The sequence below is a fragment of the Myodes glareolus genome, chromosome 7, assembly GCF_982192425.1.
Source record: "Myodes glareolus chromosome 7, mMyoGla1.1, whole genome shotgun sequence".
NCBI lineage: Eukaryota > Metazoa > Chordata > Mammalia > Rodentia > Cricetidae > Myodes > Myodes glareolus.
Window position 1 is genome coordinate 16,991,146 of NC_142032.1, and position 12,305 is coordinate 17,003,450.

The 12,305-nt window shown below is 40.4% G+C and overlaps 1 protein-coding gene across 1 annotated transcript in view; it reads right to left on the reverse strand.

Moving 5' to 3' along the window:
* The window catches only part of Slf2 (SMC5/6 complex localization factor 2), a 51,730-nt gene that overhangs the window by 4,726 nt on the left and 34,699 nt on the right, over window positions 1-12,305 (reverse strand). The window contains exons 14-19 of the mRNA XM_048439157.3: window positions 11,389-11,486; window positions 10,269-10,356; window positions 8,484-8,615; window positions 8,091-8,168; window positions 4,859-4,945; window positions 527-595 (exon numbers count right to left, since the gene is read on the reverse strand). Of these exons, the coding sequence (XP_048295114.2) occupies window positions 527-595; window positions 4,859-4,945; window positions 8,091-8,168; window positions 8,484-8,615; window positions 10,269-10,356; window positions 11,389-11,486 (552 nt within the window). The remainder of the gene's footprint in view (window positions 1-526; window positions 596-4,858; window positions 4,946-8,090; window positions 8,169-8,483; window positions 8,616-10,268; window positions 10,357-11,388; window positions 11,487-12,305) is intronic.

Genomic DNA, 12,305 nt, shown 5'->3' on the forward strand with positions numbered 1-12,305 from the left:
TTTTTTTTTTCAATATTTATTTATTTATTTATTATGTATACAATATTTTGTCTGTGTATATACCTGCAGGCCAGAAGAGAGCACCAGACCCCATTACAGTTGGTTGTGAGCCACCATGTGGTTGCTGGGAATTGAACTCAGGACCTTTGGAAGAGCAGGCAATGCTCTTAACCTCTGAGCCATCTCTCCAGCCCCCTGTAGAGAATTCTTAATAGTCAGAAAGTAAAATCAGCCCTTAAGGGGAGCAAAAAGAGGCATGAAGGTGGTGGAGGAACTGGGAGGGACTGCCGAAGTTCAAGTGTGATGCTGATCTTCAATTCTGTGGCTACAAAAGTCACCACAGACTAAGTGGTGAAATGCACAACATGCATTTTACCTTAAGAGAACTGTTAGACTCATGAAATAACCTCCATTTGCTGCAATCTGACACTCTTAAATGAGTGCAAACAAACCCTAAAAATCAGACACAAACCATGTATCACGCAGTGGGTTTCATAATCAATAAAACTGTTAAATAAAATGATACCTGAGTAGGCCGACAGTTCTGGATTATTTCCTGCCATTTTCCATGTATCCTGGCAACCAAGTCTTTCACCTTAAAAACAACAAAAAGGGGAAAAGATATCAGATCAGAGTATCCTCACTTAAAATCAACTTAACATTTGATAGAAAGCACCTCGTAGCTTTCTGCTATGGAGGTGCATGGCTGCACTCCCAGCGCTCGGGGGACTGCTCAAAGTCCAAGACCAGTCTGAACAGTGTGTGAGATCCTGCTTCAAAAAACTGAAAGAAAATAATAACAACCAAAATAAGCGTAAAAGGCACACATATCTCGTAACTATCACAGGCCGCACCCAACAATTCTATTTGATCGCTGTCAAGAAAAGGCTACTTACCTTTTGCGGAGGCTTTCAAATGACATATTTTTTTTTAATTACCATAATTTATTTTCTCATAATCTACAACATCAAATAATTATGACTTAATCTTCTTGTGTGCTTGTTTTTTTGAGACAGGGTCTCTCTGTATAATCTTGGCTGTCCTGAACTCCCTATGTAGACCAGGCTGGCCTCAAACTCCACCTTCCCGTTTCCTGAGTGCTAAGATTAGGTGTGAGCTACAACACCCAGTCTTCATTTTCTTTCATTTTATGTGTATGGGTGTTCTGCCTACATGGACATCTGTTCACTGGCCACCAAAGCCAGAAAAGGGCTTCAGATCTCCTGAAGTAGAAGTATTACATACAGATGGTTGTGAGTTGCCACGTGGGTGCTGCAAATCTCATTTGGATCCTCTGGAAGAGCACCTAGTGCTCGTAACCACTAAGTCATCTCTAGTCCTTAATTTCCTTTTTAAAAATTATTATTCGGAGACAGGATTGCTCTATTTCGCCCTGGATAACCTTAGATTTAAAGCAGTTTTCCTGCCCCTGTCTCCCATGTACAGAGATTACAACAATGCACCACCATGCCCAATTTCTTGTTACTAAGGACAATCCAGATGGTCCAAAGAATCACAATGCTGCCATCAAAGAAATTTTTACTTTCTATTCTCTGGCTTTTGAACACCCAGCTAGGGAAGTTGAAGGGTAGACCATTTTATAGGGCCCAATGCACTGACTGTTTCAGCTTTACCATAGCTTGCTTCTAAAATAGGCTCGACAGAAAGACAATCAAAAAAAAAAAGTCTTTGTTGAGATATGGCTCAGTAGTTAAGAGCAGTTATTCTTGTGGAGAACGTAGGTTTGAGTTCGAACCTACATGGTAGCTCACAACCATTTATAACTTCTGATCGATGGAATTCAATGTCCTCTTCTGATTGCCTGGCACAAATATAGCACACTATAGCACACAGACATACATTCAAGGAAAAACACACATAAAATTATACATGTCTAAAATGTTTTTAATGTGTTACTTGCTCCATTCCATGGAATCAGAAGATCCTAACTCACTGCCACTCCCTTTCTAAGTGCTACACACAGATTTAGCCAGTCTGTCAAACCCAAAGGTGTCCACTGAGTGACTCTCCCCCTAGTGCTTCAGGTTACCAAACCAGCAATGTGAAGGCCATTGACCACGCCTGGATCTCTTAGACTTTTATTGCTTGAGAAAAACACCCTCCAGCCCTGTGTATGTTTTGAGGCAGGGTCTCATGTATTTCAGGCTGGCCTCAAACCCCTTATATAGCTGACTTTGATTGTTTTTTCCTTTTTTTTTCCCCCTGCTTCCACCTGTCAAGTGCTGAAATTACAGGGATATTCCACCACACCTAGAATAAAAATATTTAATCAATTCAGCATTTTTTTGGGGGGTGGGGAGAGAGAGATTTTCCACTATGTAGCTCTGGTGGTCAAGAACTGGTTATGTAGACCAGGTTGGCCTTGAACTCACTGAGATCTGGTTATCTCTGTCTCCTGAGTATTAGGATTAAAGAAGTGATCCACCATTCCTGGCCTTAAGTCAAGAAGAAGCAGGCATCAGGAGACAGAGGCAGGTGGATCTCTGTGAGTTCGAGGCCAACCTAGTCTACAGAGCGAGTTCCAGAACAGCCAGGGATACACAGAGAAACCTTGTCTTAAAAAAAAAAAAAAAAAGTAAATAAAAATCTCTACTTTCCCTCATTATGTAAGTTTAGCAAACTGTATTTATGACAACTATCACTTCTCTATAACAAGTTTTGGAGAAATATGGAACTACTAACCTATTTCAATGACATCGTCCCCTGAAGCAATTTACGTGGAGCACTGGCTTACTCTAAGAGAGATCAACTTTAAGAAACAAAGCCCAGTTCAGGGAAATTGCTCTGTAGATAAAAGTGCTTGCTATATAAGTCTGGTAGCCTGAGTTCCATCCCTGGGACCCTGTAAGTTGTCCTACAACCCTCCCGCATGAGCAGTGTGGCGCACACACACCCCTCTCCCAAATAGGAAATAAAATGTAATAAAGAAAAAAAAAAAAGAAATGAATCATAAGCCTTAGTGGTTCCTTATAGAATGTCTGTTAGCAGCAGCCACAAGCACCACATGTCTAAGTCAGCAACTAGTCACACTCCAGAGTGCGCTTCTGAGACTGAGGCCTCGAGTCTGGACAAACTACTACCTAATGTATTTGGAAATCTGACTCAACTTCATTAGTTGCTCATCTTTATTCTTACTTCAAAGTCACTAAAACACACACACACACGCACAATCCCAACGAGCACTGTTCAAATAACCAGCTCCAGCCCCAAAACAGCCACCATCCACTATGCAGATATAGGTCAAGAAGGAATCCACTTTATAAAACAAAAATTTAAGTCAGTTATAAAAACAAAAATTAAAAACAAAACCTTAGAAATTTCTAAAAGTACCTTTTGTGTTTCAGGTCAGTCTATTAATATGAAAGTTGCCTTTCTCCTCCATTCTCATAAACTTATTTTCTACCGTCTTTGTGTATAAAAAACTTTAAGAAACAAGACAAGAAAGACCTAGATAAGCTCACTGATGAATCAATTACATCCGACAATATGGGTTAGGTGATACAGAACTCGGAATGGAGTCTTCCTAGAACAAAGTTCAGGGAGGCACCAAAGGCAACAGCTATTCTAGTTCTCCTCTATAAACGACTTTCCCACCATCATGGAATTTCATAACCACTGTTTTGTAATTATACATATGTATACATTTGAACACTACCGCAATCTTTGAAGCTATCCTGCACATAAGGTTTTGTGTATGTGGAGGACATCATCAATCTTATTTTTTGAGACAAGGTCACTCACTGGACCCAGAGTTTACAGACTAATTAGACTGCTGACCAGTGAGCACTGGGGCTTCACTTGTCTCTGCCACTGCCCCCTCTCCCAGCAGTAGGGTTATAGATATGTGCTACCACATAGGAACTGGGGACCCAAACTCAGGTCCTCACACTGCGCAGCAGGCACCTTACCACTCCCTGAGCACAACTATACATTGGCTATATAATGGCAATAAACACAAAGTCCCAACAGTGCTCAAAGAAATTTTCTCTTTGGGTGCCAGGAATTTCAGAACAAAAAGCAAAGTGAAAAATGCATTTGCTTTAAGAATTTTTTAAAAAAACTTATATATACACACACTGGAGTATGTATACTCCCACCCAAGAAGTAAATGAAGGGGAAAAAAATCCCCCAAAATTTGAGGAAAGCCAGACACAGTAGCAGATGCTTGTGATTAACACTTGGAAGGCAAAGACAGGTGGGTATGTATAATTGGACAGCCTAGTCTACACAATGAGGTCTAGGTCAGTCAGGATTACATAGTGAGATTCTGTTTCAACAAAACAAAAGAACTTGAGGTAAGCCTGAGCTATATAATTAAAATGTCTTCCTCAAAAAAAAAAAAATTCCCTTTATGTTCTTTGACATATATGAGGATCCAATGAAGTGGCTCAAGCATACTACCACTAAGCTATAACCACAAGTGCTTAGATTTTTTTTTCCTTTTAAAAAGTTTATGTATTTCTCTTGCTTACATTTTCTTTTCTTCCAACAGGGCCTCACTGTGTTGTACAAGGCCTGGGACTTGGATTTTCCTGCCTTAGTCTCCCAAGTGCTAGGATTATAGGTGGTAGTCCTGCCAACAATACACAAAAACAGGAAACAGAGAGAGAGGGGGCTGCTGTGTAAGCCTGAATACTGGGGCTCTAATCCCCAGAGTCAAGGGGAAGCCAGGTGGAGCAGCACCAGTCTATGATAACTGGGAGCTCCAAGGACATCTAGTCTGTTTTAAACAAGGAATAAGGCAAGGGCTGACATTCATAACTGTCCTTACACATCCCCATGTGCACATGTCACATGCACGCTCACACCCCACACCCTCCATAAATAACATACTTACTTTAGTTCTGTAGAAAAGCCTTGCATCTTCCCTAATATCACATTTAACATGCTTTTCCAAAGCCCCACAAAGCAGCACGAAATGTTGCTATGTAAAACAAAACAAATGCAATAGATGAAAACAATTCCAAAGTCTTGCAAGATAACAGACTATGCAGTTAAAAAAAAAAAACCCAAATCACTTAAAACTTAAGAGTCCCATCAGTGAAAGGTGTCGACTTCCATAAGAACATAATGGTTATGACTCACTGCTAGTGAATTAAAATAATATACAAAAGAACTAGGTGTGGCACAGAAATTCTTACCAGCTTTAGCTATTAGGTAGGCTGAGGCAGGAGAACTAGCTGAAGATCATCAAGACAAAACGATGAGATCCTTTCTCTTAGAAAACACCAGGCCTGTTAGAACCATTCAGTGGGCAAAGTTCTCACTGCCAGGCCTGACCTGAGTTAACCCTCAGTACCCACAAGGTGGAACAAGCCCTGATTACCATGTGGGCTTTGGCACACTCATGCGCACACAATTTAACTCCTAATACTTTTCTCCACCTTCTGAGTGCAAAGTACTTTGATTACAGGCATGTGACACTACTCTTGGCTCTTAAAATACCTGCCTCTCTGCCCTTTATGAGGCTTGGAGGGATGGCTCAGTAGGTTTTGGCTCCTAGTATCCACATTAGGCATCTCACAACTGTTAACTGTAGCTCCAAGAAATCCGGGGTCTTTGGCCTCCAAGAGCACCTGCACTCAAGTGTGCATACCTACATGAAGGCACATATACCTACGTGAAAATGAAACTTTTTTAAAAATTAAAAAAACTTTATTGTTTAAGTATGTGTGTCTGCATGTGTGGAGGTCAGAAGACAACTCTGTAGAGCTGTTTCTCTCATCCCTTTATATGGATGCTGGGGAGTGAACTTGGGTTACTCGGCCTGATTAGGAAGCGCTTTACCACTAGAACACCTTGCCAGTCTCGTCCATGATTTTTAGCTGCATTCTCTTTTAGTTTTCTGAGAGGTAGTCAGGCTGGCCTTGAAACCTTGGGTGCAAGCAATCCTCTATTCTCCTGAGTAGCCAGGATGAGCCAGAACATCTGGCCTAACCTCCTTTCTCCCACCAATACTTGAGATTGAACATGCTGTCTCCAACAAGTTAGAAAGAGCTACATTCCTAGCTTTCTTACTAAGCTGTCCAGGATGGGCTTGAATTTGTTATTACCCAGTGCCTCAGCCTCCTGAGCAGATGGGATTACAGGCCTGTGACACTTGGGCTTTTCTTCTGGTCGTCCAACCCCACCCCCCAGGGCTATGCTGGAACTCTACAGATCAGGTTAGTCTTGAACTCAGACATTGCTGCTTCTACTTTGATTAAAGGCATGCACCAAGTACGCCATCACCACCTGGCGCACGGGCGTGTGCGCTCTCCCCACCCCCCTCTGTAGGGCATCACTATAGCCTTGGCTGGTTTAGAACTCATTATGTAGACCAGGCTGGCCTCAAACTCATAGAGAACTGCCTACCTCTGCTTGGGATTAAAGATCAAGCCTAGTTTGGTGTGGGTCCCCCCCCCCACTCCTGAGACAAGGTCTCAACCTGTCACAGTTTTTCAACCTGTAAGCCGAGACCCCCTTTAGGAATCACATATTAGATTTCCTGAATATTAGATATTCACATTATGATTCATAACTGTAGCAAAATTAGTTACGAAGTAGCAACTAAAATAATTTTGTGGTTGGGGATCATCACAACATTAGGAACTGTATTAGAGTAGCAGGAAAAGTTGAGAACCACTGCTCTACAGGCTAGCCTGGAACTCACTACACAGCTCAGGCAACAACTCAGGGTAATCCTCCTTTCTCAGTCTCTAAAATTCTGGGATTATAGGCACAAACCAGTATAGCCAGTAAGCACAGGCTTTTATTAATAGAGAGTCAAATTTATCTACTCCAAAAAATTTACTTGTCTGGAAAGGTGGTGCATGGCTTTACACCTAGCATTTGGGAGGCAGAAGGAGGATCAGAAAAAGTTCAAGGTTACCCTCATCTATATCAAAAATTGGAGAGCAGACTGGGCTATATGAGACACTGTTTAAAAACACACAAAATAGTAGGTCTAGTAGCACATGTATTTAATCTGGCTCTTGGGAGTGCTGGGATTAATGGTGTACATTTCCATGCCTAGCCTCAAAAATAAAATTCTTGTTGGGCAGTGGTGGTGGTTGTGGCAGTGGCATCACACACCTTTAATCCCAGCAAAGACAGAGGCCAGCAGATCTATGTGAGTTCAAGGCCAGCCTGGTCTACAGAAGGAGTTCCAGTACAGCCAGGCCTATACAAAGAAACCTTGTCTTGAAAAACAAAACAAAAACACAAAAATGAAACAAAAAAAAATTATTTTGTGTATGTGTATAAGTGTATACAGGGATGTCTTAAGGTCAGAAGAGGGCATCAGATCCCAATACAGATGGTTGTGAGCCACCATGTAGTTGCTGGGATTTGAATTCAGGATTTCTTTTTCTTTCTTTTTTTTTTTTTTTAACTCAGGATTTCTTGTAGAACAGCCAGTGCTCTTAACTGCTGAGTCACCTCTCCAGCCCCAAAATGAAATTAATATGGAGAGAGAATTCAGAAATGTACAGTTGAAGTAGAATGAAAAACAGTAGTTTAATTTTAACTCGGCGGGCAAAAATTCCTAAATAACATTTAAAAATTAATCTTGTGTACATGTACATGTGCCATGGTGTACATGTGGCAATTTATAAGTTGGCTCTCTCTTTCCATCATGTGGGGCCTGAGGATTGAGCTCAGGTTGCCAAATCTGGCAACAAGGACCTTTACATCACTGAGGCATCTCCCGGGTTCCTCTAAATAACCATTTTAAAAGGCATTCTTAAAAAAAAAAAAAAAAAGGCATTCTAGTTTTTCTAAAGGAACATAAAAGTCAGAGGAGGTTCAGAGGAAGAAAGTGAGAAGAAACCAGCGAAAAGGTAGTCTACATGGTGACCCTGGTATCTCATGAATATATTACACTGTTGCCAGGGCATGGTCACTAAGCTCTACTCCAACCAACAACTATTAAGAAATCATTTTTGTCACTATGATCTGGTTGCAGGTTGCTATGACTTCCGGATTTCTACAGCAAAACCAGTCAACTTTCAAGTTGTCTTCTGACACACACATGCTCATTCATTTCACCAATAGGATACCTATTTATAACAACACCGGATATTACCTACCCGTTGTCCAGAAGAAAAAGAATGAGAACAACTAACTTCCCCAACTAAATGAAGTAGAACATAGGTCAGGTAATATGCCTGTGAGAGAGATGAAGAAAATTAAAATTACTCATGAAAAAGGTAGCATAAATACTACCCAGCCTACCAATTAGCAAACTTCCCAGGAAAGACAGGATTTAACTTTGTGAGGAAGAAAAAGCCATGCACTTAAACCAAACTTTCTGATTTCTAAATTAAGTGCCTTTTCTTTTTAACCACCTTACAACTGTCATAGTATAGGTTAAATTACTAACAACATTCAATTCTACTCTGAAGAATTTTCCAACAGCAATAAACTATAAAACATTGTTTACTCTATGCCCCATGCATTCTTTGAGCTCTAGCTCTGGATACCTGCTTTTCAAGTTCTAAATGAAGACTGTCATCAATTGTTCCATTTGGTTGTTCAGCCCTTTTCTTTAAGACCATTTTCTTCAACAAATCAGAAGGCTTCATCTGCACTAGATAGCGATGTAGGACTGAGATCTATTAAGGGAAGAAAGACTTGGTCAATTCTAGTGCAGTGTTCTTTTTTGAGCTAATTCCAAGTGTATTCACTGTTATTCTGGCTCCTTTTCCTGGCTTGGTAATTCATTTTTTTTAAAAAAATATTTATTATGTATACAATATTCTGTCTGCTTGTATGCCTGCATGCCAGAAGAGGGCACCAGATCTCATTACAGATGGTTGTGAGCCACCATGTGGTTGCTGGGAATTGAACTCAGGACCTTTGGAAGAGCAGGCAATGCTCTTAACCGCTGAGCCATCTCTCCAGCTCCCATGGCTTGGTAATTCTATGATACCCATAATTCTGTTTACTTGAAAGTCCTCAATTGCTTAAGAAGGTGTTTTATATTAAGATTTACTATCTGTAATTTAGGTTAAATGTTTGGAACAAGATCAAATGATATTATAAATAATAGAGGTCATTGAATTCTAAAAAAGAAGCACTATCTATTCAATGTGGTGGTTCATGCTTACAATCCCAACACTTGATGCTGAAGCAGGAGGATCACTGGGAGTTGAAGGCCAACTGGGCTATCAGTGAGTGAGATCTGGATGACATCAAGTAGTAAGCCTGATGGTTAATTATTCATGCAGTTCTCTTTTAGATAGATATAAAACGAAAAGGTGATAGGCAAGACAAATCCTATCCAGGATCCCTTGGTAGCTATAAATATTGCTGAATGGACTGAGGACTTTAGTTATCTTAGGGGCTCAGGATGGTGCCCATGTATCTCCAATCAAATCCACTTCTACCTGACTGGGGAAGCAGTCGGTTCTGTTAGATAGTATCTTGTGCATATTCTAATACTGCTCTTACACGTAATGGTTCATATCACTAGACTATCTTCCAGAGTACAGTCTCATTTTTCATTTATTCCTAGGACTTAAGCTAGTAACTTATAGTAAATTGCAATTCAAATAAGAATAATACAGGGGCACCCAAAGTTTTGTGTATTTTTAAACTCAAAATAAGGGTAGCCCTTGTCTTAGCTACGGTTTCTATTGTTGGGAAGAGACACCATGACCACAGCAACTCTTAGCAGGAAAACATTTAATTGGGGTGGCTTGCTTACAGTTTCAGAGGTTCAGTTCATTATCATCATGGCAGGGAGCATGGCAGACATGATGCTGGCTACATTTTGATCAGAAGGCAACAGGAAGTCAATTTATGATTTTCTTAAGAGTTTATTTACAGATTAATTTATCTGTCTATAATTGTCTTATAGAGTAGAGGCTATATATTATCCATTTTACAGCTGATAAATTTGGTCTTTTTGTGGGGGGGTATAGAGTTTATTTAGTGGGTTAGGGAGGGGAAAGAGTAGGGAGAAGACAGAGGGGGGTGGAGAGAGGAGGGTAATAGCTCCCTTTTCAGAAGAAAGTTGAAAGAGCAGGAATTTTTTTTATTAGGTACAATGCAAAAGATTACATCAGCAATATCATGCTTGAAAGTTTGAGTTTACGAAGGACTTTTTTTTTTTTTGGATGAGACAAGATTTCTTGCCTTGCAGTGCTGGGATTAAAGGCATGGGCCACCATGTCTAGCTGGTTAGGACTTCTGATTTAGGATTCATTAAATTTCCCAACATCTCACTAATTCTCCCATTTATTAGAACAAAAGTGTATTTATACCTGAAGATTATTGGCATTAGGGATATCTTCGTGTTTTTCATCCAAAAGCTTTGAAATAATCACCAGACTGAGGCACTGCCTCAGTTGCCTGGAATTAGAAATAAAAAGTTTTTATAATGTGTTTAAATAATACTACATGACAAGCAAGCAAATGAGCCAAAAGGAGCCTTAGTCTCTCAAGGCTGTCTCAGAACCAACCAACCGTTACAGAGCAGCAGTGTTCATGTAAGATATGTGCACAACAAGTTAGAACTGCCTAGGGCTGGGAATAGTTCACTTGGTAGAGTGCCTACCCAGCATGCACTGAGCCCTGGTATGCCAGGGCTCATCTGAAATCCTAGTGCTCATCAGGATGATACAAAGTTGAAGATCATCTTTTCCCATGCAGTGAGCTCCACACTCTGCCTAAGCTCCTAAGAACCTGTCTCATAAAAGTAGAAAAGGAAGCTGAGTGTGGTGGTACACACCCTTAATCCCAGCACTAGGAAGGCAGAGATAAGCAGATCTCTGAGTTCAAGGTTAGCTCAGTTCGGGATACACAGAGAAGCCTTGTTGCACCCCCTCACCCTCTATAAAAAGCAAATTATTTTTGTTATGCATCATCTACACCAGTCAGTGGTTTTCAACCCCTGGCAGCGGGGTGGGGATGGCGGTGGTAGTTCGAATGATCCTTTAACAGGGGTAACATCAGATATCCTGCACAACAGATATGTACCTTATGATTCATAACCACAGTAAAACTGCAGTTGTGAAGTAGTGATGAAAATAATTTTATGGTTGGGGTCACCACAACATGCAGAACTGTATTAAAGTGTCACAGCGTTAGGAAGGTTGAGAACCACTGTGCTGTGCTGACTTATCTGATAAGCTAAAAATAGAAACCAAGGATAGTCATGTTCTGAATTAAGTAACATAATCAGGATTTCTACACCTTTTCCCTCAATAAAATCAAAGAACATTCAAAACTGATGAATAGAAATGGAAATCCTATGTTGGGTGTGATGGCCTAGCCATGCAACATTCAGGAAAGGCTGAGGGAGGACTGAGTGTGAGGCCCTGCCTCGCGGTAAGCACTCTACAGCATTATAAGACATCTTGATGCTTATCTCACTTTCAATACCTTCCACGAGATGTCCAGTTAGGGACCAGCTGCACCAACCACAGAAGGTTGTGCGGATGACTAGATAGTTCATTTATGCCCACACAGAGTTCATGCACCTGAAAAAAACAAAAACAAAAAAAAGAACAAGCCCAGGATCAGACCTACAGACCCTCTTGCCTTGAAGGAAGTCACTAAAACAACTCTGAATTATGAAAACGCACGCCATTTAAAACCTACTAAAATGCATATATATAAAAAAATTCTATTTTTTCTTAAAGTAGTACTCTAGAATGGTCACACATTCACTAGCGTTTCATGTCACTTTCACGTTGTTGCTACACTTTACTTTTATTTGATGGTCTTTCTTGAAAGAAGTATTCAAATATCAATTTCCCCAAGTGTGTATAGCACACACACATATAGATAATCGAGACCTGAAAATTCTTGCACACTTGATTCTATTACAGTAATTTTATTTTCTGGCTATGTAGTCCAGCCTTATACTTGCTAGTCTAGTCATGTACCCAACCACTGAACTATGACTTTAGCTCTCTAGCTGTTTATCATGATAATGATATTAAAAACTGACAGTTGCTTCAAAATAATCTGATGAGCATGGATGGGAATAAGCTTAGTTTAGTTATTTTTGTTGTTATTTTCAAGATAGGGTTTCTCTATGTAGCCTTGACTGTCCTAAAACTCGCTCTGTAGACCAGTCTGGCCTCAAAATCACAGAGATTTGCCTGCCTCTGCTGTGATTAAGAATGTGGGCCATCATGACCCAGCATTCAGGAGTTTATTATGCTCCTCCCACTTCAGTTTAAAAACCTCTACCAAAAATGGCTGAGAATTTGACTATAAAAAGGACTAATAAAATAACCCATGCTCAGCTCCCACATGGCTATTTACACATAACTCAATCCTGGGTGCAGGGA